The 26635-nt window shown below is 42.4% G+C and overlaps 1 protein-coding gene across 12 annotated transcripts in view; it reads right to left on the bottom strand.

Annotated features, from left to right (window-relative positions):
* Window positions 1-26635, bottom strand: part of RERE (arginine-glutamic acid dipeptide repeats) — a 391036-nt gene that overhangs the window by 87152 nt on the left and 277249 nt on the right. For all 12 annotated transcript variants that reach the window (XR_005590298.1, XM_039508664.1, XM_039508660.1 and 9 more), the window contains one exon: window positions 1063-1143. Coding sequence is in view for 11 of the 12 variants with exons in the window: in XM_039508664.1 (XP_039364598.1) it covers window positions 1063-1143 (81 nt within the window). In the remaining variant the exon portion in view is untranslated. The remainder of the gene's footprint in view (window positions 1-1062; window positions 1144-26635) is intronic.

Below are 26635 nucleotides of genomic sequence, written 5' to 3'. Positions count from 1 at the left end.
TAGGATAAACCTTTCACTCTCCCTTTCTGTTTGATTCATGTGATGGTATTAATGTTTTGCCCATGAGAGATTGTGATGTAACAATATAATGTCACAAAGACATACCTCAGGAGGAAACATCTTAGTATCCTTAGATGATTTAAAAAAAAAAAAAATAACTCCACACACTATTATAATTATTTTTTCCACTCAACATTAAAGTTTCACACAAAATAGATTTAATATTAAGTCATCTCCAGCCACTGATGTTTAAATAAATATTTTCAACAGCATCACATTAATATGAATGCCACTTCTCACCCAGCAAAATAAGCACTGCACCAACATTTTCACTTCACTTGTCCCTAAATTCAGGGCAATAGTGAAGACTGCTTTCCAACACCACTCTACAAGTAGTTAAATGACACCTGCAGCATGGAAACCGAAGCTTCTAGAGAGGCTTGGCAATCAGGGCTAATGGAAAAACTAAGTAGATTCCCAGAGCTTCCCAAACCCTTTAAAGTACAGCACTCTTCCTCATCTCCCTCCCTTCTTAAACGCTTACCAATGTTTTTAGTAGAATTTGACAATTATGTAGTTTTATTAAGGTCAAACAAGTAACAATCCTTAATTCAATTTGGAAAGAAAAGTCTTACATTTGCTGTCCAAACGTAAAAGCAGCCAGCACACACCTCATTCTTCCAGATTCAATCAGATTTTATTTTGATTTAGGTTTTTGTTAATTACCCACTGCCATTTGAGCTCAAGTTGATGACATAAATGAATTATCCCATGACAATGTCTATATTTAAAATTAGATTTGGGCTCCATAAATACCTTCCCAACCCCCTGTGACTTCCTCCAATAACAACAAGTCTATTTTATATCTTTCATACACAATGCTTAAAAATTGCCGTTAGAAAAAAATACCGTAGAGTTTGTTAGCTGGGGATTTCTCTTCCATACATTTGAGCCAGACACTCAATTGAGGGTTAAAAGGAAACTGTTTCATAAGATCAAATGGTGAGAAGCAGCAGAGGGGGGAGAAAAAGGCAAGTTACATAAAAGTCCAATTGTACTTACAGTCTCCTTATTGGGAAGTAACTCCTTTCGGATCCTGAAGAAGTTCTTGCCGTACTGTCTCAGCCCTTTAATGAAGCGTTTCTGTGTAAAAAGATAACAAAAACAGAGTGTCAGCAGAGAAAAAAAAAATAACAACTGTTCTCCTCTTAGGGACTGCTGATAAAAGGAGAGAGATGTGCACACATACAACAACTGAAACCACCAAAAAGGGGAAGGCTTTGAAAAGCATTCAAAAAATTCAGATTGAGTTAGAACTGAACCACAAACTTCCAATATTTGGAGCTAAAAAAAAAAAAAAACCGCTCAGCCCTTGGTACAAAATGATCCCAGTTAGCGTTCAAGGGCTTGATAAACACAGTCAGCTCCTCTCTATAAAAATAAATCACAAAAAAAAAATCAGCAAAATCTATTTACAACTAAGGGAGGAGAAGAATCATACAGACAAGGAGGAAAGAAGAATATGTAACATTATGATTTTTTTTTAAGTGACTCTCCAATCGGGTGAGGAAAAGGTTAAAAGTCCTTTCACAGGTACACACACACACACACACACACACACACAAAGATCCACGCTACTTTGGTAGGAATAAAGGCAAAAGGTTTCCAAATAAATCCCTTCAAGGGGGAAAAATATCGCCGCTTGTTATCCTCCCCCTCCCCTCTTTTTTTAAGACCAGTTCATGTTTGGTTTCAAATCCAAGGCAGCAAGAGACTTTCTTCTTTCACTTTTCAATAATCCACTTGGAGAAGAGAAAGCCCCCCCCCCCCCGGGGCTTCTCCTTTGGGGGTGGGTTTTGTTCGCAATTTCCTTGGGTTCAGACAGCCCCTAAAAATAACAGGGGAGAGCGGAGGTTGTTCAATCCAGACTGGGGTGGGGTGAGCTTGAAATGAGCCATAAAAGTCCTTTCCCGGCTCTGAAATGCGCCTCGTTGCAAACCGGAGCCCAAGTGGCGAATTCTTGCTCGAGCTCGCCTGGGATCTCGGCGAGCCTGATGCGAGCGCTACAGTAAAAATAATAATAAACGTCCCCCCCGCAAACCCCAGCCCCCCAAAGCGGAGCGTCCTCGGCGCCCCCTCCCCGTGGCCAGCCCCCATTCCCGCCGGGCGAGGCGGAGAGCAGAGACCTGCTCGTGTCTGCGGCAGCCACAGGTAAATCCGGCTCAGGTGCCCTGCACGGCCTCCCCGGGGGCGGGCGGCTGCAGCGATCCGAGCGGAGAGCTCGCTTGTCACTCCGGGGCTCTGACACTACAAAGGGGGAGGGAGGGAGGCAGCAGCTTCACATGTGATCTCCGCCGGGCCGTGCGGCTCGGGAAGCGAGCCTCGGGCGCGCTGCAAAAGGCGGCCTGGATCGCCTCGGAAGGAGCCCAGCAGCTCCCACCCTGGCGCCCGGCCCCCAAGCTGCAAGGCCAGGGGGGCACTGGGAGCACAAGGCGAGCGGTCAGCCTGAGCTGGCGTGGGTTAAAGCCCCCTAGAAAGGAGACTGTCCCTACAATCCTGCTCCACCAAAGCTCGTCTCCCTCCCCAGCAGAAGCTGGTCCCATAAAAGATACCACCTCACCCACCTTGTCTGTCCAATATCCTGGGACCCACAGGGCTAAAACAACATGCACAAAATTCTGCTCCTCTCATTAGTAAAGCAGGGATCCGAGGGGAAAAGCTGGGAATGGATCAAGAGCTAAATCCTTAAACACTGAAGGCGTAACAGAGTGTGGTTGGGGAGGTGCTTCCCCCTGCCAATGGGCTGGGTGGGCCAGGAGCCACAATTCTTTGCAGAGGCAGTGATTTATTTTTTTTTAATGTTTTTATTTTAGGGAAGAGGTGAACCAGGGAACTATCTTCTGCCACCCAGCTCTAAATGTTCTATAGCTTCCCAACCAGCGCCATGTGTTTCTGCCCGGCTTTGATGCATCTATTTCTGTGGTTTATATGGCTAGTTAAGCTGCTAAGTGTGTCAAACTTTGCAGCTTAGGGACCTTTTTGTGGCTTCCCCTTCCCCAGATTATCTATCTATTCCCTGGCTCTAAACATTCAATAACTTCCCAACCAGGGAATATATTCTTCCTCTCCTGTGTTATTTCCCTATGGTTTGCATCCTCATTTGTTAAATATATTATGACACACTATTTACCTTGGCCTGCAGCTTTGGGACTTGTGGCTTCCAGTCCTCCCTGCCCCCAACGAATTTCACAAATAAATCAGTGTAAAAGGATCCTAGCTAAACAATTGGTGACTGGATTGTTAAAGGGGCCTGGACTGACTTTCCTTTTTTGCAGGCATAATAATACAGGCACAATTATTCGTGAGTGCCAAGTTCTACCTGCAAAAAACTATGTGACACTGAAAATCTGGACCCTAATGCGTATATGATGGGGGAAATTAAATTAACTCCCAGAAAGGTAACATATGATTTAAGTCAGCTCTCATCTCAATACACTATGGGCCAAATCTGGCCTAAGTGCTGGCAGATGGGCAAAGTCTCCCCCACACCATGGAGTGGGTGAGGAACTATCCCCCAGAAATTAGTTCAGCCCATTGAAATATCCCTCCATGCCCCTTTTGGGCTCCCACCATAGGGTGGAGGATCCATACAGCAGTGGATCTTCTGAGCCTTGCACCTCTCTTCAGTGTGCTGCTGTGCAGGCATCCCCTGTGGAATTAACCGCACAAATCCCTTGCTTCCTTGGCAGCAGAACTACTTTGGTTCAATTGTCCAGGAACCCTTCTTTGGTGCGTAGGCAGGAATTATCTATCAATGATTTGCACGTTGAGGCTGGACTTCCAACCAAGAGTTGAATTACTCAAACCCATTTACTTCTTTTAAACCACTGGATCAAGTCTCCAAATGGTGTCACAAGAGAACAGTAAAAGTGCCAGGGAGAGGGGTAATAAAAGCACTCAGGATCCTGAGCAAGGAATCTTGACTATAAGGAAGACACCTGCCTTTACTCCTCAGACTTTAGACAAGAACACCTCTACTATGTAATGAGGACTGGTGCAGTGTGTTACTCTGTGCCAGTGAGTCTCAACCCATGGCCCAATCAGCACACAGCTGCAGTCCATGTGACATCCTCAGGGCCATACACATAGTATTGGATGTGGCCCACCTAACATGTTGGGGAACACATATGCAGCCCACAATAGTAAATAGCTTGAGAACCACTGCTCCAAGCACTCCTCATACTGGTGTTTCTCTTTGCTTCAGTGTCAGTTAATTAGGGGCACTTCACACTGTTGTCAGAGAAGCCATTATCCCCCATCACCATGTGCTTCGACTGCAGAGAAAGATGGCAGCCGTAATGGGAGGACTATAATGCCCAAACGCCAGCCCTCTATATCCCACAGTGCACTGCAATGTACCTATACAACCAGCAGCGTAGGATGAAAATCAGCCAAATCAAGAAGTATGTGCCAGCATGTAACCCAAAGCGCTTTACAACTCTTAACAAAAAACACTCAGTATGGCTCTGGGCTGGAAGCTCTTTAGTTTTCTTAACATCACTGTCACCATGCATTGCATTATAGGCACTATGCATTTGCAGCATCAGGTAACAGAGTACGTTTGAAATTTCAATATAAATAATTTCACAGAAATATTACTGTGAAGAAAGCAGTTCCAAAGAGTGGTCATCATATAGACACAACTGTTCTCTTTAACAGAACAATCCATCTATGGAAGAGCAGGGCCAGTGCAAAATGTCAGAGCAACCTGTGGTACAGGTCACAGGGCTGGAAGACATGGGTTCTACTCCCACTAATTCCACTGACTCACTGGGAGACACCGGGCACATGGACTCAGTTTGTCCATCTGTAAAATGGAACCCCCACCTCCGAAGCATTTAGAAACCTACTGCTGAACTTTGTAAACAAGTGCTAAGTGTTGTTATAATTCTTCCACCTTCCAGCCTATTCTACCACTCCTCAAACTAAATGCAACCCTTTCTGTAAAAGGAACCATTTGAAATACCTAATTTAGCAAATTCACCACAATAAATTTAACAGGAAATGTCAGATGCTAAATTGGAGATACTGAATAAAGATACCATTGCAGACTTAGCCTGTTATCAAAGGCACTTAATGGCATTTTAGCAGTTGTGTTCAATCACAACATGTAAAAAAAATGTTTTTGGGGGATGGGGTAAAACAAAGTACATTTTCACTGTTGAGTGCAAAGCCTGATGAATTATGTTCTTCATTCACTTTACTTGGTTGTGATGTTTTTTAAAAAAGATTAATAGTATGGGGAGAAGGAGCTTTTTAAATAAGTAATTCTGAGTTGACAATTTTTAGTTATTTAATAATTGTCTATTTTTAAAACCAAATTTTTGCATCTGCTCTGATTACATTTTGCAGTAAAAAGCAATCTCAAATTCCTTCCCATCCTGTTCATGAGATGCCAAAAGTACCTATCAGGAATGTAAAAGTGGGATATCCTAACTCAACAGCAACAGTGGGTTAGACAATGCACTATTTCCAAAGCTTGATTCATTTAAATTTTGTTGACATTCTGAAACCTCTACCAATCACATGGTTTGCTTACACTTCTTGTCTACACATATGATCTGATAGGCTTCACCATTCAACCATACGAACTGACCTAATGCTTATTCAGTGGAATTAGCATGCGTAATAAGAGTGCAATTTCAATCTTTAAATCACTACTGGATGTTTTTTCCAAAAGACATGATCTAGTTACTAAACTGGACACAAGAATCAATGGGTGAAATTCTCTTGCCAGTGTGTTATTCAGGTGGTCAAACTAAGTGATCACAATAGCTTTAAAATCTATGAATAGGGTAGACACTAAATAGCTAAGAAACAACTTCATACACCAACAGTAATCTCCAAAACGAAATGGTAAAATTTAACTATAGCTTCCCTTCCACAAGCATACCATTGTGTGAGAAAACTGAAACCATCTTACACTTCTCATTGTTACTTAAAAAAACATGGTGGGTATTAAAAGAAAACTATGGCTAGACATTAAAATGACAGCACCAGGTGTCCAGCCTGGACTCTGTACAAACTGGAAGGGAACGTATGGTTTTGATGTGCGCAGTGCTGTCATTTCCACATTGATATAAACAGGAATCCTTGCAACGGCAAGGCATTTCAGCAACAAGGGACGTTTATGTCATGAGAGGATATGATCAGGTCTTAGGTGCTCTGAGAAGTAGGAGGCTGAAGCCTGGAGAGACTTGCTTGGATTATAACACTCCTCGGTGCAAATAATGTGAGGCAAAAGACAGACTTATTTTTATTAATAAAACATATCTTTGGGCAACTAAAAATAGCTCCATAATTTATGTAAAAGAAGCTAAAAACAAACCAATAAAACTGCAGACAACTAAGTCAAAAAAGAACTAGATAAGTTCATGGAGGATAGGTCCATCAATGGATATTAGCCAGGATGGGCAGGGATGGTGTCCCATCCCTAGCCTCTGTCTGCCAGAAGCTGGGAATGGGTGACAGGGGATGTACCATTTGATGATTACCTGTTCTGTTCATTCCCTCTGGGGCACCTGGCGCTGGCCACTGTCTGAAGACAGGATACTGGGCTAGATGGACCTTTGGTCTGACGCAGTATAGCTGTTCCTGTGTTCTTAAGTATTTCTATTAGAATTTATTTTCTAGATTTTCCCCCCTTCCCTTCCAGCTCTAGCCGTTGGTCAGTTTCCATCTCCATTTCTGCCCCCACTCCCCAATCACATCAAGATTTTCCTCCTTCCTCCTCTCATTCATGTACAATGAGGCTGCTTTGAAAAAACTGTTTCAATACAAAAACAGCTGAGACTGGAGTAACTTGTTGCTCCACATTCGGTGATGGCCCGAGTTGCCTATTAAATCCATCTTGGCTTCCCATTTTCCCATATACTCTTCTCTATAGGTGTTGCCTTTCCTTACTACTTCAATCCACCTTTAAATCAGGAGCAACACATTCCTCTGTGCTTTTTAACACTGTATTTCAGAGCAATCTTGCAGAAAGGCTGGTAGGAAGGGGAGGTAAACTTTGGGGGAGGGGGGAGTGACTGCCCCACTGTCAAGAGATGTTGAGTTTCTGAGCTGTAAGAGTGAGGTAAAGTCGGAAGACAGTGGATGGTGGAGCACTACATATTGATCCCATAGATACATGGGAAAGTGAAGAGTCTTGATGGGAAGTACAAAAGGGGGTTTGGAGCAAAATGGTCTAAAAACACTAATTCAGTATTTTATTTTATGAAAACCACCCAAGTTTTCCACCCTTTTTTTTTAAACATATTTGTTTGTTACAGGGTTTTTGACATAATTCATATTTGTACAGCACCTTGAAGAAGAAGAAGAGTGCAGCAGGAGCTAAATGAGTATAATTATTATTGTGAAGTAGCATTAGGAAATCCTTTGGCTTGATGATGGTTCAGCAGCCACTGCTGACAGACAACACCGATACGTTTTGTGAAATGGTTGCCATGGCTATTGACCAGACGGAACACAAGGTCTCCTAATGCTGTTTTATAATCTGAGTTCCCCCAATGTAATTTATTAGGTTCTATGGTATCCTGCTACAATGTGTAAACAGGGGGCTATAAATAACCAAGGAAGCACTAGGAACAAGCATGTTAATGTTTGCATATGTGTTACTTGTAGGTCCCATATTTTATCCCAAGAAACAAATACCATGACAAGATACACAAAGCCATTATGCTCTGACTAACAGAGCTCAGATGGCATGTTTATCAAAGTGATGATAATGCCATTACGATGCTGTAGTTAAGGTTATGCATCAGGGTTTCTATTATCAAGGGATTATAGTTTGGCAGGGAAAATTTGCTGCTGCATGCTGAAATTCAGCACCCTAGGGTTTAACCTAGGATTGAGGATTTTGTTGTTTTTTTTTCCTTTTTGTTTGCTCTTTGTTAACTGCCTAAATCCAAATTAGGTTTGGCTGTGTGGGTTCTAAAAACATGCAATAAAATTAAAATTTTAAAAATTGCAAAAACCCTATGTCTAGTCCATTTTAAAGTCACAAATTTTAACCCGTATGATGGAAAGGCCAGATTCTCACAGAAAACATTAACTTTCTCACAGATGCCTACTGATGCCATTCAGAAGTGATTTTTCAGTCAGTTTTGTGTCTCTTTTATTCCCACAACTCAGAAAATGACCAAATCCTGAGTGTTGTTTACACTTATGGAGGATTCCCCCCAGATATTTATGTGCTTATTATTAAAAAAAACAACAACAACAAAAAAACCACCTTGAAATGCCAAAAAGTATATGAAAGAACTGGTAAAAGGATTTTTCCTCAAACTTTAGGGAATATTTCCACTCTTGACCACGCACAGAAAGTTTCTGCCTGTGAAAATGGGGGTTATAATGGAAGTCCCAGTGTGGCAGTTTTTGCTATCACAAATGCTATAATACATTTACAGTATGTTTTTAAGAGGCCTAAGATCTTCCAAGCCTTTGCCATCTGAAGTTGTCATCTTCCCCATTAAATACGCCCCAATAGATTTCACAATAACATGCAGTAAAAAGTTTTACATTGTTCCAACAGTTAACGGCACATAAAGTAAAATTCACAAATGAAAAGCATCTTAATTCTGAAACAGAAATTTTACAGGATGAAAAGTTACGCCAGTTGCTTTGCCTAGCTGGAAAAATAAATGAAACTTACTTGCATTTGCAAAAACCAGTTAGTGTGCAAAACATATTTCTGGACTGCCCAAAACAATTACTATTTTTTAGCATGCAGACGTCGTATATGTACCTTGGCTGAAATTCAGTACACTGAGTACATTTTATTAAAAGCTTGGCTGTATTTTTACATAACTTAAACTTAATGTGTATATGTTAAAAATAAAGACGTTCGCTGATAAAAACAGAATGGAATTGAATATACTCTACAAATAGGGGTACTCTTGGCAGTATTTCCTTAGACGGCTACTTACGGTTGGTTGCTAGGCCTAAGATGTCAGTTATCCCACATTGAAGATCGTAGCTTGGTGTTTTTAAGTACATAATATTTTTCATCCAATGAAACCTTATTGCAACAGGAAAATAACTATCTTCTCTAGCACTTTTCATCTTGAAGGACTGCAATACACTTTATCAACTCAGGGCCAAAGCCTGCTCAAGTAAGAAGTCCCATTAAAGACCCAATGGACCTCTTGAGTAAGAAGGGGGATCTGGTTCTGAAACACACATCCAGGCTAGACACAGAATCAACATAACTACCACATCTGGTTAGCCCTAAACTGACTAGTTCCCTGAAGGCTCTCACGTGGCAAGAGGTGAACTGCCTAGTTATTTTGGGGCCACTAAGGGCAGTGCACCAGGTATGTCTGTGGGAACTGGAAGGCAAGATCTCGCATTTGTTTGCAGTCAGTCTGGACTGGCATTGCCATGGCCAAGCCAGTATACTCTTCCACTCCTCAGCTAGCCCTACTGCTCAGCGTCCAGGACATAGCAGGATGTGAGAGCTCAGAGCATCAGCAGCTGGGGGCAGAGACTTCCTGGCATGGAGCCCACCGAGGCTGTATGATGCAGAAGCAGGTGGAGAAAGAGACTCAGTCCAGGGTTTGAGAATACCCCACTTTGGGAGCAGCAGCAGGGAAAGTTCACTTTGAAGAGGAGATGGAACTATGAAGGAGATGAGACAGACTTGGGATGACGGTGGGGCCCAGGGTTTCAGCATATAAAAGCAATGCTGCACAGCAGTTTAGGACAGGAAGTGAATACCACATCCCAACTGAAACTCACATGGAACTCTTACAAGGGCAGTCCTTCAGGACCAAAAAAACCCAAAACCTGTCAAGAAAAATTCACGTTCAAGCCTCTGCAGTGCCCCTGTAATATGCCCCACTGCTGGGAGGACAGGATATGCTTCAACCTCATCTGAACTTCCTTTGTTTTATTGTTTCCTGTCACAACCATATCTCCGTTTAATGTTTTTTAAATTTAATTTTGAGGTAGCTAGCAATTCTAACCTTAGCATTAGATACTCAGCCTCCTGTTTGTTATATGAGCTCCCAGCAAGCTCGCAAAAATCCACCCAGTAGGGAAACTGACTTAGTAAGACAGCTTCCAAAGCCTCTGAGGACCCTCATGCTCTGTTCCACAGCCCATGGTACTGGAGCAGATTTACTTGCAGTTCTCAGACTAGCCAACAGCAGTGGCAGTAGATCCTTTGGGGAAATGTCTGCCCCTCCACTGTCCCCTGGTTTCTCTGCACTTTCATCATCCCCCTCCCAAAGATGTGTTCTGAGGCCTGTCAGCCCCAGTTCCTGCGCACACTGCACATACGAATGTCAACCTGCATGCCCACCAGCTGGAACTTTCCTCTTTTAAAGATGCTGTTCTACGCCCAATGGCTCGACTCTGAGGAGCTTTATTTCTCTTTTCTGATGTACCTTTGACGGAGACCCAACAGGCCTACAAAAGCTGGGACCTGGATTTAATGGGGCTTGTACACTAGAGATCAAGTAACTGGCTAAAAAAGTGCAGAGCTATATTGCACATCTTTGTTATCAGAGACCTTTTTTGCAGTGGGGCTGTGTGTTTAGATCAATGGTTCTCAACCAGGTGTACGAGTACCCCTGGGGGTATGCAGAGGTCTTCCAGGGGATACTAGATATTTACCTATTTTTACAACAGGCTACATAAAAGCACTAGCGAAGTCAGTACAAGCTAAAATTTCATACAGTGACTTGTTTATACTGCTCTGTATACGATACACTGAAATGTAAGTACAATATTTATATTCCAGTGGGTTTATTTTATATGGTAAAAATGAAAAAGTAAGCCATTTTTCAGTAACAGTGTGCTGTGTCACTTCTGTATTTTTGTCTGATTTTGTGAGCAAGTGGTTTTTAAGGGAGGTGAAACGTGGTGGTCTGCAGGACAAATCAGACTTGGGGGTCTGGAAGGGTTGAGAGCCACTGGTTTAGATGACCATGGTCACTACACGAAAGTTCTTTTATTATTTCTGGCCTTCAAAAGGCATTGCCACAGAGTGATGATAAGAAAATATGCTTCAGTGTTTTTGCAAGTAAAATGAGCACTGGCTAGTTAAGAAGCTGAAGCAGGAACAGAGGGATAAAAACTGCCAGCTACCTACCTGGTACCAGTTGCTGCGCCTCAGTTCCACACCAGAATTAAAATAATCTGACACTAATTGCAGAACTGTAACTTGGATTAAAACAATGGTTCTCAAACTTTTGTACTGGTGAACCCTTTCACATAGCAAGCCTCTGAGTGCGACCCCCCATATAAATTAAAAATACTTTTTTATATATTTAACACCATTATAAATGCTGGAGGCAAAGCAGGGTTTGGGGTGGAGGCTGACCGCTCACGACCCCCCATGTAATAACCTCATGACCCTGGAGGGGTCCCGACCCCCAGTTTGAGAACCCCTGGATTAAGACATTTTTCTTCTCTCATATTATAACAGCCTCTGTAGTTTAAGCACTGCACATCCATCCATTTATTAAGCTTGTGTATTAGTAGTTTGTAACTAGGTCATGAAAAAGTTCATAAGGTCCCAGTCCACTAGTTTTTTGTTTTGTTTTTGTTTTGTTTGGGGGGGGGCTTGGCGGGGAGGAGAAGGAAAGGATAATTCAAAATACTTCCCTTTTTCTACTCCCTCCATCTGAAACATTTGTATCAGTTTAGGCCTCATTTTCATTTTGCAGAGTGTAGATCAACAGAGAAGGGTTGAATTCAACCCTGGTGTGAATGGGTGCTTCTCCAGCGATTTCTTCTCTTGATTGATTTAAATGAAGAGACACCTACTACACCAGGGTAGAATTTGGCCCCTATGCCTTTGTGGTTTACTAATAAAATAAAAGTGGCTTTCACTGATGCTTACAAATTCCCTGAACATATGTAGCAATTAAAATATACATATAACATTTTGATGGTTTTGCATTACAGACTGGTCTCTATTAGAAGGAGACATTAAAAGTTTTCAAAGGATATGAACATCATCTCCAAAGCACCCTCAGTGTCACTCTGATAACTCTAGAAAATACAAAATGAAGAGCAAGAAATCTATTGCAGGGTCTAAAGATGCTAAACAATCCAGTTTCCACTCCCAAAAGGATTAATTTTCCAGAGATTTTCTTTCTTAAACTCAAAGAAATAAACCATACTTCAAACACCATAGGGATTCATGTCACAAATATTATACATAAACAAAGAGGTGCTCACCTTCCCTCTAGAGCCTACCTAATCTATATATCTGTAGCCGTATACACAAACTATATACCATGTACGCAGACATTAAGCGGACTCCCTCCCTCAAGGGAATACCAAAGGATCTTGGGATGGTAATGAGCCCCCTCCCTGGTGTTGTACTGCTAAGCTTTTGTTTGGAACAATAGATCTCCCGTGATACCTCTCGACTACTGAAAATATTGGTATTAAGTGAGCATGAGCACAGCTGTGTGTAAATTACATATATAAACAGATTAGATTTGTATATTTATACTGAATGCAAACACATTAATAGCACATTTGCATACGCAGTTGGCTAAATGAGACTGCATGCAGAGTGGGATTTCTAGTTTCAAACCCATTTAATTTTTTTTAAATAAAAAGTATTTAAAATGCTATTTAAGAGGTCAAACTGGTTTAACCATCCCTTCTCCCCTTCCTTCCTCTAGCGCTATGCCTGAAATGCTGTTCTTGTCACTGCTTCATTCACCTACCATCCTGCCCAAATTACACTGTAATTACAATGGAAAAAGCCCCACATTTTAGCAGAAGAAACTGACGTGGGGCGTTATCCAAACTTCATTATGTTTATTTTATTGGAGATGGGTTATGGGGAGAGGGTTCAGGTTCAGCCACACACAAAAACTACTTCTCAAATGCCAGTTGATAAAATTCCTCTTTTCTTCCCCTCTCTCCTATGTCCTGTGAAGGATCAATTGAAAAATCAGTTTGAGACAGAACATGATATTGAAGGTGACACAATGGCTACAAGGCTTTTCCAAGGTTGGTGAAGAAGAGAACGATTCTGTCATGCCCGTGGGCTTAGGGCTATCAGGCTGCTGCTTGCTAACCTTACGTGCTAACCCCAGCTTTATTTTTCCATCAGTATTTTAAGAGGGCTGTTTTTATAAAGAGAGAGATTTCACCATTCAGATTCACCCAAAGCAGGTTGCAAATCTTTTATTCATTTTCTACTTAGTACCAGTTTTCTGCGTGAAATCCTAGACAAGAACATCATTCCAAAATCAATTATCCCTAAATGAAGAGCATTTATTTTGCTCTAATTGCGGCCCCTCGTTACTGACTCTGGGTGTTTTCATCACACCTCCCCAGACAATGCTCTCAAGTCAGCCTCTCTCTTGCCTTCACGTTTCATGTCGGCTCCTGTTAAAAGGTCCATTCCTGCCTAACAGCCCAACCGATAAATCATCCACCAACCTGCTCTTGGAAATGCACTGGCCACGGTGTGATTGCTCCAGCCCTGGGTTGCCAAGCAACCAACACAAGAGGGAAGTCTGAGAACTGCTGACAAATAGCCAAGTGGCTGAAACAACAGACTTCTCTCTGTCAAAAAATGTGTTTCAGAGAAGTGCCTCCCCCGCCTCCACTCTGTGCTCAACACTGCGTGATTGTAAAATCAAAATCAAAAGGGCATTGTAATGAACACACACGTCCTGCTCAATTACTAATTGTTAACGAGCTGTGGGGAGGCTGCGATCACAGGGTGTATGGCAACAGAAATGTGATCCGGTAAACGAGATAAAGTCAACAGCATGCCGAGAAACCTGATCTACGAGCAGCCTGCAGTGGCACATCAGAAGCTGATGCGCAGATCAAAAAAGGCTGGGTATTAAAGCAGCAGCAGGAGAAAAAAATAAACCAAGATGCTGACTTTCTAGAAGGAAGGAAAGCAAAGGGCATTTGATAAGCAACTCTGGCTCTTTAGAAACAATTTGTGGATTGCCACAAGCATCACTATCCATCCTCACATTACTGCAGTTGCCTGGCCCTATGTCGCAGGAACAAGACGAAGAGGCCAGGAGGGAAGGGCATGTTTGTTTGAAGGCTGCTTTTGTCTGCCATCTATTTTCCCTCAAACTGAATAAGCTGAAAAAACCCTATTTCTCTTTCCAAGCCTTTGCTAGAGTGATCACCCCCTGGTGGTTAAGCTCTGTACCATCAGGTTTCAGACGGGGATCTGGGCTGAAGACAGCAACAGGTCCTGCACTGAGAAGAGGCTGAAAATGCAAAAATCCCTCAGGTTATTTGATATCTCTCTGCTGTATACAGCCGTATGCAAAGAGTATCCTTATCAAACACACATGGGGAACTGTTTCAATTTGGTACTTCAAGTGAATCATTTCCACCCAAGAAAGGACACGGACTCGACCGTCTCATCCGTATTATTTAGATTTATATTTAAGTGATCACAATGGGCTCATGCCTGTACAAGGAATAAAAATGAAGCTCCCTGCCCAGAGAAATTAATGCTCAGGATGGACACACTGAGACTTTAAAGCACAGGGGAACTAAGGCTACACACCTTATTGTCAAAAACAGTGTGTGTGGGGGGGGGGGGATTATTTTCTTTACAATGGGATAACTAACGTACACTATAAAAAAACCCACCTTTTTGGGTAGGGAAAGCATAGCCTGAGCGATGTGCGTGAATGTGTTTTTGGAGTGTCTCATTTTCAACAGCATTCTAAGAGTTTAAAAAAACAACAAAAAAACAGAGGCCTGGAATGTTTGTGACCCAGAAACACAGAACAAACAATTTACTGCTGCCAAGAGGCAGTACAATAATAAAGCTGTTGATTATAGTTCACATTAGATTTTCCTGTGCAGGAACAGATTCACTCCTGATTGTGGCTTGTTTTAAACCACCTTTAAAAATGAAGCTATCAGATAAAGTGCCTTCTGACATGTTAAAACTAAACCAAAACTTAAAAAAACCCTTAACACTCCCCAACCCTGCACTTTCCCTCGGTGTACTCGCTACCTTTCAAACTGGAGAAATGGTTTGGAAATACTTCTCTCTGATACAATTAGCACTCATAAAAATCAGGCCTGCCAAACACTCCTAACTGTGAACTGACAAAACAGAAATCCTAATACCCCATTAAATACTAGCTCCTTTTTGTTTGTTAGTTTTATATTCACATAAATTGGGTATGTTCGCATATGCCAAATTGGTTTTGGTCCTTAAGACTCGTGCTTCCAACGGTTAGTTAACTCTGCAAAGGAAGGAAATAATCAAGGGGAAATTCTAAATATAGAAATAGGGAAATATAAGAAATGAATTAAACCGGAACAGGAGCTCTTCCGCAAGGTATGAACAGTAACACCATTAGGCATCCTTTTTCCCCAAGGGAGATGCCCCCTCTGTGTAACTCAGACAAGTTCTGAGATCTCCCTCCCTTCCTTTCACCCACTCAACCTCCAAGTTCTTGCATCACAGCCAACAATGATTTCAGAGGAGGCTTAAGGTTATGACTTTTTCCTTTGGAGGACCTCAATGCCAGAGAGCACAGCCACCTTCCACAGGGCTAAGGATGCCCCATGTGCATTATTACCGACCTTAAATATAAAACCAAAAGCAAATAAAAGACATTTTCATAGTTTCTCCCTCCATGATTTTAATTTCCTTTTTATTTTTGAACTAAAGAATTTTATGGTATAAACTAAAGAACACCACACTGCCTGCAAACACACAAAACTACAGAGCTCCATTAAATCACAGATACTAAAGTGCCTCATTCTGGTCCCAAGTAATAACACAGGTGATTGAGCACAGACAGACACCTTTTCCCTCTTACCTCTCCCCGCAACCTATAAGCAATAGTTCAGCAAGACCAGAGCATCAGGTTAATTACCAACCTGCAGACTGCTCAAATCACTACTTGGGTTCTTTACTTAAGCACCAGAACAATATTTTCATTTTTCTCCCCCTTGTACAAGATTTATCCCTTCACTATCCAAAACATATTGAGTTCCTAAATGCACATCAATTTATTAAAGTAACACTGCAAAGGAAGTCTGAAGTTTCTCTTTTGTCAAACATTTTTTTTAAGTCACTCAATTTGAAACATTACACGCAAAAAAGCTGCATTCAGACTTCTTGAAATATGCTCTGTGATCCTTTCAGGACTCAGATAGTATTTCTAATGGAAGCTCCCTACTGCAGAAATACTGTTCCACTGGGGTTTGGACCATTATTGTCAATTACTCTTGAAACTATTGCCACCTCTAAAGAGTGACTTTTTGCAGTTGATACGGGGGAAACAAACAAAAAAACCCTCAAGAGCTCCTCTGCTTTAGAGCAAAGGACAAATCCAAGAATAATTAGACACAATGTTGGCAAGAATCCCAAAGGAAATCATACAAATTGAGATGCAGATCTCTTTTCTATGGATGACTTGTCAAAGTAAATAACCCACCGCACTTGGTTTGAGTTCAAGCTTTTGACTGCGAACTAAGGGTTAGAAGAGGACGACTTACAACACCTGTGACAACTTTTATAAGGGACAGACATCTCTCAGTTGTCTCTCAATGGGAGACCATTCCCCATTTCAAACACAAACTCCCTCTCTCACACATAATTCTACGGGTTCTTGGTGCTATTGTACATTATTCACAATAGAAATATTCTGCCATGAAAATGTTATTTTTGGAGGAAGGACGGTCTTGTGGTTAAGACACAAAACAGAGTCAGATCTAGATTCTGTTCCTGTGCTGGCCCAAGACTGGAAAACTTTGGCTCGGGGCCTCCATTTTTGGATACCTTGAACTGGCAAGCGTTCCCATTGACTTTGACAGAAGTTATAGACACTCAGCACTTTAGAAAATCAGGTGCAAGGCATATGAAATGGACACCCAAAAATAAAGATTCCCCAAAATGACACTTTGAAAGCTTGGTCTATAGAGCCTGATTACCATAGAGTGAGGCTCAAGAGCAGCACCCCCACCACTGATGCTCTGGTTATCTGAAGTATAAACACATGCTCAGTGGTTAAAAAGTCCAAGGGCCTGGATGGCTCAGGAGACTGGTAACAGAATACAGAGCACCACAACACAGTTCAAATGCAGCCATGGCCAGTAGTGGCCAAAATCATTACCAGCTTCTGGCTACTTAATGGCTGATGGATAACGAATTGGGGGTCTTAGCCCATTTCCCAGTGGAGAGGAAGACCACCACTGGTGCTAGCGTTGACAGTCTTAGCAAAGAGGTCAAGGATCTGAATAGGCCATGAAGACTGTACTATAGGCCCCTCCAGAACCAGTATGGGGCAGGGTGGGTAACGTGCACTGGTGCTGCTACCACCCTTGCTGCACTTGTTGGGCTTCGTACACTGAGACCGAGATGTACTGAAAGTAATTCTCGGTGCCTTGATTTTGGATGCCCAACTTGAGACACCCTAAAGCAGGGGTTCTCGACCGTTTTCTTTCTGAGGCCCCCTCCCCAACATGCTATAAAAACTCCATGGCCCACCTGTGCCACAACTGTTTTTCTGCATATAAAAGCCAAGGCCGGCGTTAGGTGGTAGCATGCAGGGCAATTGCCTGGAACCCATGCCACAGTGATCAACGGCTTGATGTCTAGTTGGCAGCTGTTATCAAGCGGAGTGCCCCAGGGGTCAGTTCTGGGGCTGGTTTTGTTTAACATCTTTATTAATGATCTGGATGATGGGATGGACTGTACCCTCAGCATGTTCACAGATGACACTAAGCTGGGGGCGGGGTGAGGTAGATACGCTGGAGGCGCCCAGAGTGACCTAGACAAAGTGGAGGATTGGGCCAAAAGAAATCTGATGAGGTTCAACAAGGATAAGTGCAAAGTCCTGCACTTAGGAAGGAAGAATCCCAGGCACCGTTACAGGCTGGGGACAAACTGGCTAAGCAGCTGTTCTGCAGAGAAGGACCTGAGGATTACAGTGGACGAGCAGCTGGATACAAGTCAGCAGTGTGTCCTTGTTGCCAAGAAGGCCAACAGCATATTGGGCTGTATTAGTAAGAGCACTGCCAGCAGATTGAGGGAAGTGATTATTCTCCTCTATTCGGCACTGGTGAGGCCACACCTGGAGTACTGCATCCAGTTTTGGTTCCCCCACTACAGAAGGGATGTGGACAAATTGGAGAGAGTCCAGTGGAGGGAAACATAAATTGTTAGGGGACTGGGGCACATGACTTACGAGGAGAAGCTGAGGGAACGGGGGTTATTTAGTCTGCAGAAGAGAAGAGTGAGGGGGGATTTGATAGCAGCCTTCAACTACCTGAAGGGGGTTTTCAAAGAGGATAGAGCTAGGCTATTCTCAGTGATGGCAGATGACAGAACAAGAAGCAGTGGTCTCAAGTTGCAGTGAGGGAGGTTTAAATTGGATATTAGGAAACACTATTTCACTAAGAGGGTAGTGAAGCACTGGAATGGGTTACCTAGGGAGGGCGTGGAATCTCCATCCTTAGAGGTTTTTAAGGCCCGCCCTGGCTGGGATGATTTAGTTGGTGGTGGTCCTGCCTTGAGCAGGGGATTGGACTAGACTAGATGACCTCCCGAGGTCTCTTCCAACCCTAATATTCTATGATTCTAGGGGCCCCCATAAAGCTAAGTTGCTCAAGCTTCGGCTTCAGCCCCATGTGGTGGGGCTTCGGCTTTCTGCCCTGGGCCCCAGCAAGTCTAATGCTGGCCCTGCTTGGTTGACCCCTGAAACCTATTCGTAGCCCCCCAGGGAGCCCTTGGTTGAGAAGCACTGCCCTAAAGGATTAGGAAGTGCTGTGCACCCACTGTCTGGGAGAAAAGGGCCCCTTTAAAGAGGTCTCAGGATGGGCACCCAAAAATGGAGGTGCCCAAGAATCACTAGTCACTTTTAAAAATCTCAGCCTGAAGGATTCGGCTCTAGCACTATCCATGCCGCAGCTTGTAGGAGCAATACATTTATCTCAATTTTGAAAGAGCCCACAGGCCCAAACCACAAAGGTAGCCTTCTCCTTAACTTTAGGGGAGGGGTAGAGAACTTCTCACTCCGCAGAGCAACAGTCCTTTCAGGACTTGAAACTCGGAGCTGCAGTTTAAAACCTCTCTTCCAAGTCTTGTTTAAATCTGGACCAGAGACAATTCCGGTATTTCAATAAACCGATGGGACACGGATATTCCCCTTGCTCTGGGAGCTTACTCCTGCCACTGAATTCGTTGTATGCAGTGTTGCTGTAGCCGTGTTGGTCCCAGGATATTAGAGAGACAAGGTGGATGAGGTCATATCTTTCCTGGGACCAACTTCTGTTGGTGAGGGAAACAAGCTTTTGAACTTGTACAGAGCTCTTCTTCAGGTCACTGAATTCTTTTGACAGTTTTGCTAGACTTCAAACAGGAGCAGGACTGGTGCCCAAAGGCACCAGAGCCACAAGCAGGGTGGATACAACCAAGGTGGATAGAATTATCTAGCAAAACCAATTCTTACCTGAGGATTCGGGTTCTCATGGGGGCTTAACATGGCACAGTGAGAACGCCACGCTGTGGCCCCCTTCGTTCCATTATACTTTTGTCGGAAGCATTTAAGATCTCAGCAAAGTAATTGATATAATCCTGCAACACAGCCATCCAATTACCAAGGAAGAAGTTGGCTCATTCAGTGAGCTTGGCAGTAATGTATAAAAAGTTTTAAAACAGCAGATGATTCATAAGTTCCCCCTTTCTTTTGTGTAAGGGCCTCTGAATAAAAACATCTAGTTTAGGGAAAACTGTGCCAAATTTGAAAAGGTCACCCACGAATAAGAGGAGAAAAAGGAGTAACAATGAAAGAATAAGCAAGTCATCTAGCGCAGAAAGGGAGTATCAGCAGATGGGGCTTAAAAAGCCAATGTGCTTGCTTTTTTGGGGTGGGGACTGAAATTGCCTGCCCAGACATGGACGATATTGTCCAGTTCTGTACCACAGAGAAATTCATTTCTAAAATATGTACCAAAATGAAGCAAACTGCACCCCCCTCCTGGTTCATAATAAAAGGAATGTTTGATCTGAGTGCCTGAAATTATTCCAACTCAGTGGAGGGTAATATGGTGTCATGCTTATTGGTGCCTCTAAATGCATGAGCTACTGCCTGATCAATCTCCCAGCGTAGCCTAAAAGCTAAATAAATCTAAGAAGATACTTTGAATACATGGTAGAGTGGAGATAGAGGGGGAAGAGGAAGAGAAAGCATGCGATGGATCAGGCACAAATGGAAGGACAGCAGGGTGAGATATCAAGAGGCCAACAAAAGCTGAAGTGAAACCACACAACTCCAGGGGTTGTGTGCACGTTGGGTCTACACCACAATATATGCAAAACCACAACAATATGAAAATACAAAAGAAGTGTTGGACAAGGAGCAGCAGCGTTTAGTTCAGCTTTCACGAGTGCTGGTCAAGAAAATGCCTTCTGTTACACAATAGCAGGCAAGAAGGGAGGAAAAACGTACGTGTGTGTGTGTGTGTCCGTCCGTCCATCGTCTCCCCCCCCCCCCCCCCAGAGGAAGCCCCCCACAGGGACACAGACAATATTACTTAGTTGCCCAGCAATAAATATTCTCTTAAGGAGGCGTTTTCCATCCTCAAACTTAAAGGAAATTTGACTCAATGATCAATCAGACCCCCTCACATCTGCCTAGATGTTAAGTCATTTACATGAGCCTGAACTCTAAGGGTTCTACTTAGGTAACTACTCAAGATAGTTAAGTCCCAGGCAGACTGTGAAGAGCTACAAAAGGATCTCACAAAACTGAGTGACTGGACAACAATATGGCAGATGAAATTCAATGTTGATAAATGCAAAGTAATGCACACTGGAAAACAATCCTAATAATACATATACAATGATGGGGTCTAAATTAGCTATTACCACTCAAGAAAGAGATCTTGGAGTCACTTTGGACAGTTCTCTGAAATCATCCACTCAATGTGCAGCGGCAGTCAAAAAGCGAACAGAATGTTGGGAATCATCAAGGAAGGGATAGATAATAAGATAGAAAATATATTGCCTCTATATAAATCCATGGTACACCCACACCTTGAAAACTGTGTGCAGATGTGGTCGCCCCATCTCAAAAAATATATATTGGACTTGGAAAAGGTTCAGAAAAAGCCAACAAAAATGGTTAGGGGTATGGAACAGCTTCCGTATGAGGAGAGATTAATAAGAGTGGGACTTTTCAGTGTGGAAAAGAGGTGACTAAGGGCGGATATGACAGAGGTCTATAAAATCATGAGTGGTATAGAGAAAGTAAATAAGGAAGTGATATTTACTCCTTCTCATAATACAAGAACAAGAGGCAACCAAATGAAATTAATAGGTAGCAGGTTTAAAACAAACACAAGGAAGTATTTTTTCACGCAAGGCACTGTCAACCTCAAACTCCTTGCCAAAGGGTGTTGTGAAGGCCAATACTATAGCACGGTTCAAAAGGGAAATAGGTCCATCGATGGCTATTATCCAGGATGGGCAGGAATGGCGTCCCTAGCCTCTGTTTGCCAGAAGCTGGGATTGGGTGACAGGACATGGATTACTTGATAACCTGTCTGTTCATTCCCTTTGGGACACCTGCCATTGGCCACTGTCAGAGGACAGGATACTGAGCCTGATGGACCTTTGGTCTGACCCAGTATGACTGTTTTTAGGACCTGACCCTGTGAGGTGCGAGCACTCAACCCCCTAGTGACATCAACACCAGTGGAGGGTGCTCCATGCCTCTCGGGATCAAACTGCTATGCTGTCTACTAAAATTCTTTTTATGATAGGATTGTAATTAGCTTTACTGGCTCTGTTACCCTTCTAACTAATTAGGAACTTTGGATGGATAAAAACATGATTAATATTTAGGTTCTACACGTCTATTGCAGACGAAGCCTATTACCAAACGAGTGACACCTCCACAAACTTAAATTAAATAATGGCTCCCATAGAGGATTCAGAGCCACTGACAGAATGGCAAGTGATTTAAGTAACAAAGCTGAGCAACTAGTGATGGATCATGGTTTTTCACCCGCTCTGTTACAGCCTGTAATAGAACAAATGATCATTTTTCAGCCTAATTGAATATGGCCGCCCCGTTTATGCACAAAAAAGACAAAGCTATATAATTTGCTTCATTAAAATGCATTTTTATGTCAACTTAAAGATTAAAAGAATTGCTGCTGTTGATGGGGAAGATTAGAAAAATAAAATTTATCATGCAAGCAGAAGTTGGAAATGAGGTGTATCGTGGCATTCATGCTGCTTATATTTGTGCAAAAAAAAAAAAGTCCTCAGAGCTAAAGCGCACAGAGCATCCATGTTGTGACAGTAATCAGAGTTTCTTAAGCAAGAACTATGTCACTATACCAATTTGAAAAAGCATTGTGTCATTTTCCGGTGCAGCAGCTACCAGTCCGTATTAAATAAGTCACAGACAAGATGTCAGGCAGGACCACAAGTAATTCCAGTGACGATAGAAAAAGCTGCTTTTCTTCTTTCTTTTTTCTCTCTTTTTTTTTTTTTTTTGTGGTATAACCATTAGAAAATTGTAACACTAGTTAAAAACATGTCTCTCTGAACATTAAAAACGAAGCTCTGAGCTAAAGGAATGTGCTGTAATTCAAAACAGCCTTTATTATAATGGGCCTCACAGAGATGGCAAATAGCCCTTTGCTAATCCAGACTCATATCCAGGCAGTTGCATCCTCTACAAACCAGTTAAGGAGTCAATTTCCCTTTTTCCTTTCTTCAAATTCCTAGTTGTTTATACGTTCTCTCTGAGAGGCCAGACTACAGAAACATTACTTCCCGAATAATTTTTGTCCTTTGCTATTTGGCAAAAATGGATCTATTCCCTTCCATGTTTCTAATGGCACCAAGGATGCAATTTGGTTTCGCATTTCTACATGGAGCACCATTTATCTCCGTAGAATCAGCGCTGCACTGGCAACATCTCTTTATCAACTACTGCTGCAGCACCACGAGGGGAGGCTCACAAATTTTTGTTCAAATTACAAAAAAAAAAAAAAAAGGTAGGTAATTATTGTGGAGTGAGATCCACACCCGTTTTCTGAATAAACTGCTCTACCTTTTCTCATCCGTTCTCATTTCACATATGGCTTAATCCTGCCAGGTAGCGAGCATCCTTCACTCACTGTTTTCACTGGGAGTGGATGCTCAGCACTTGACAGTGTTCTGGCTCCTATGCAGCATAAAAACAACCAACCCCGTTTATTCCCCAAAATGCCTTTGGAGAGCTGCTCCAGACAAAAACCACCACTCCAGAAACATCGAAACTAAACAGGAGTGAGCTACGCACTGCAACAAGCTCCCAGGCAGCATTACTATACTTCATGTATCCATGGTAATACATGATTATTAACCACGAGAGCTCCAGATTTTTAAAGGCATTTAGGTGCTGCAACGCTCAGCACTCAGGAGCCTAAATCCCCTTTGAAAATGATATTTAGGTTCCTAAATCAGTTAGGCATTGCAACGCCGAACGCAACACCTAATACCTGCAAAAATCTGTGCTACAAAGCCTTCATTAAGTTAATAAATTAAACTGTTGGAGGATGCAATGTGAAGTGATAGGTTATTTTAGTCAAAGAGTTTGGATCAGCAGAAGGTGATGTGGCAGAACCCTTTTCTCTACACAGTTTACCCCAGTGAACTCCAGCTACATGAATCATCAGCAGATATGAGGTTTATCATAGGAAGGCAGAGAATGAAGCCACTGACAAACGTGGGAGAGGTGGTTTCATCTTTCAGTGAATGAAACAAAGCAGCTTAGTTGCAGCTTCCTGGAAACAGGTGATGCTAAGGAAAATGATACAGAAACCAAGTGTACTGTCCCCATTGATTCTGCCGGATATGTGCAGCCTGTGGGGTATAATGTGCCTTTAAACCTGGAAGACAGGCAATTTTCTTTTCTAAACACAATGGCTCACTCACTGCCTTACCTGAGCCTAAAGTATTGTCTCTCCTGCTGATGACTCAATGAGAACTAACTAAACATGTTAGTTTAAATACCTGATTCCATAGAACAATGATTTGACAAGGAAGGAGCGGACAGTTTTGGGTGCTGTTTCTTCTTCAGTCTGACACTCATTCTCGAGATGTCCTGGTTGCACTTGGCATGGTATCTCTTCCCCTTAGCCACTCCCATCACATTACTGTCATGTCCCTGAGAGGTTCTCTTTGATAGGTAGTCCCTGATGCATATGGAAATACTTCCTATTTATTTAACCCAATCTCTGAAGACATCTACCTTTCATTATTAAACCAGCATCTTATTTCAATGGGAATTTCTAAGCTAGTGTGAACCATATGGCAAATCTTCTGCAGCTCAGTATGGAAAGGGCTGCTGCAAACATGATTTCTTGCCACTAGGTGGAAGATTAGAGAGCATGACGCCTTCAGAATCTCCTCTTACTAGTCATATTTTTTTCAATTAAAATCCATTAGGAAATGTCAGAAGGCAAAAGAAGATAAACTAGCACATGGCACAAAACACGGTATCTGCCCTTGTCTCTCTCTTCCCCCTTCCCTTCTAAATTCTGTTTAACTGCAGATTTTCCTAATTTTGTACCCACGTGTGACAGTTGTTGGCAGCTGATCTGAAGTTTTGGTTTCAACCATCCTGAACCTGCCTGACCTAAACGTTCTGCAGCTGGAGCTTAGCCCCCAGGATTTTCCTTATTTAATCTGAGCTGTCAGCCTCCATATTCCTCACCAGTATTGGGCCACTGTATTTTGTTTATAGATTGGAACGATGGAAGAAAAAATTCCTACTCTGGGTCAGCCTAAGCAGTTCAACTGCATTCTCCTCCTCACACTACCCAAATGCTCAAAGCCTGCAATCTTAAAAGGCTGAAGTTTTCGAAAAGAATGAGACAAGCATTCAAATCCCACTGAAATTCAATGGAAATCTGCATACCTAACTCCCAGTTGTGATTTCTAACCTGGATCTCCTTACTGACTAACAGCATGTCATCACAATGCTCCTGCTTCTTTAAGGTGTGAGGGATCTCTCTAAACTAGTGTGATCCATCTATGGCACACCTGTAGATACTGAGCTGGGTGTCATCTTTGTCTCAGATCGATCTTTAGGTCCTCAACTCCAGGCTATGGCTTTACCTTGCCCATTCGTTCTATATGACAATTTGAAGAGAACGGCTTTCCTTTCCATCCACACAGCTAAAACTCTCACCCAGACTCATCTCGTGTCTTGATTACTGCAACATCCTTTTGTCTGGCCCTGTCTTTTGACAGTGGGGCGACTGAAGACAGAGCTGTCCACCAGCTGATGATACACTGAGATGGGAGACACATCCACCATGACAGAAAAAGTGAGGCAGAAAGACTAAGCACAGGTACACCAAAAGGAGACAATAAGGGCATGGAATACAGAGAAAGATTGCTACCCATGGCTTCAGAGAGAAAATGTCCTCCATTCCTCAGTGACATTTCAGAATAGATGATTACTTAGGCTGCAGCAGTCTCCTGCACTTCTACATAGCATGTCATGTGAGAGGTAGCCAGCATCTTCCAAGTTGAGAAGTGAAGAAACTCCATGCCCAGGATGCAGGACAAAACTATTCCTGACACAGTATGGTATGGGTACCAGTAGGAGTAGCAGAGAGAGATCTATCAATGTTCCAGTACTGTCTGGCCAAGTTGGAGGGACCAGTATGACCTGGCTCTGTCATCTTCTTTTTCTTTGTTTAACAACCACTAGTAGGATAAATGGATAGTGGTTTCTGAATTGTGCATACGTGTGTCACAGGAAGCGGACAGATGGACAACTCCACATAGGCCAATGGTAACCACTTTTGGTAAATACTGATCTGGACTAGCTTGGAATGAATTAGCTAAAAAAGAAAGGCTACATATACCCTATTGTCAATGATCGAAATTGACTATGCTAACCTGAAATAATACTATGCGCTTCTATAGCCCATTTCTTACGTAAAGCACTTTATTGTGATCCATTGCTTGTATTACAACAGCACTGAAAGGCCAGCACCAGGTCTAGGCCCCACAAACATCAAATTACTTAAGTCTTCTAATATCCCTGAGAGGTAGATAAATACATTTCTTGTTTCACCGAGAGGGAAACCTTGCCAAAGCAGTGAAGTGACACCCCAATAAATCAGTGGGACACTCAGGAAAAGAACCCAGAACTCTTCTCAGTCCTGTACTCTACACAGAGCACAATGCTTCCTCCCTAACAATCACAGGTTTTAAACCTAAAGAAAATATTTGGCCTAACATTTAAATTGTTTCTATTTACTGTAGTAATAATAATCATTGATAATAGTACAACTTCTATAAAACACACAGTTAACAGAAATATTTCCGTTAAGTTTTCATTTAAAAAATTACATGGCAAACAGTTTTGCAAACAAGTAAAAACGTTGCGCAACATTTGCAACCCTAGACATTGCTGACTTTAGGCCCCAGGCAGTCATGTACTGTTCTAGAGCATGTGAAGGGGAAGTGAAACTGACTAGAAATAAAACAGAGGCCAGTTAATAGCTTTACTTATTATATTTCTTTCAACTTGGATAATAAAAACAGTGAAAACTAAAGTAGATTATTAAAACTAAGAGC

This window comes from Mauremys reevesii, linkage group 21, assembly GCF_016161935.1.
Source record: "Mauremys reevesii isolate NIE-2019 linkage group 21, ASM1616193v1, whole genome shotgun sequence".
Classification (NCBI taxonomy): Eukaryota; Metazoa; Chordata; order Testudines; family Geoemydidae; genus Mauremys; species Mauremys reevesii.
The sequence above is the reverse complement of the archived record's forward strand: the minus strand, read 5'-3'. Positions and strand labels throughout refer to the sequence as shown.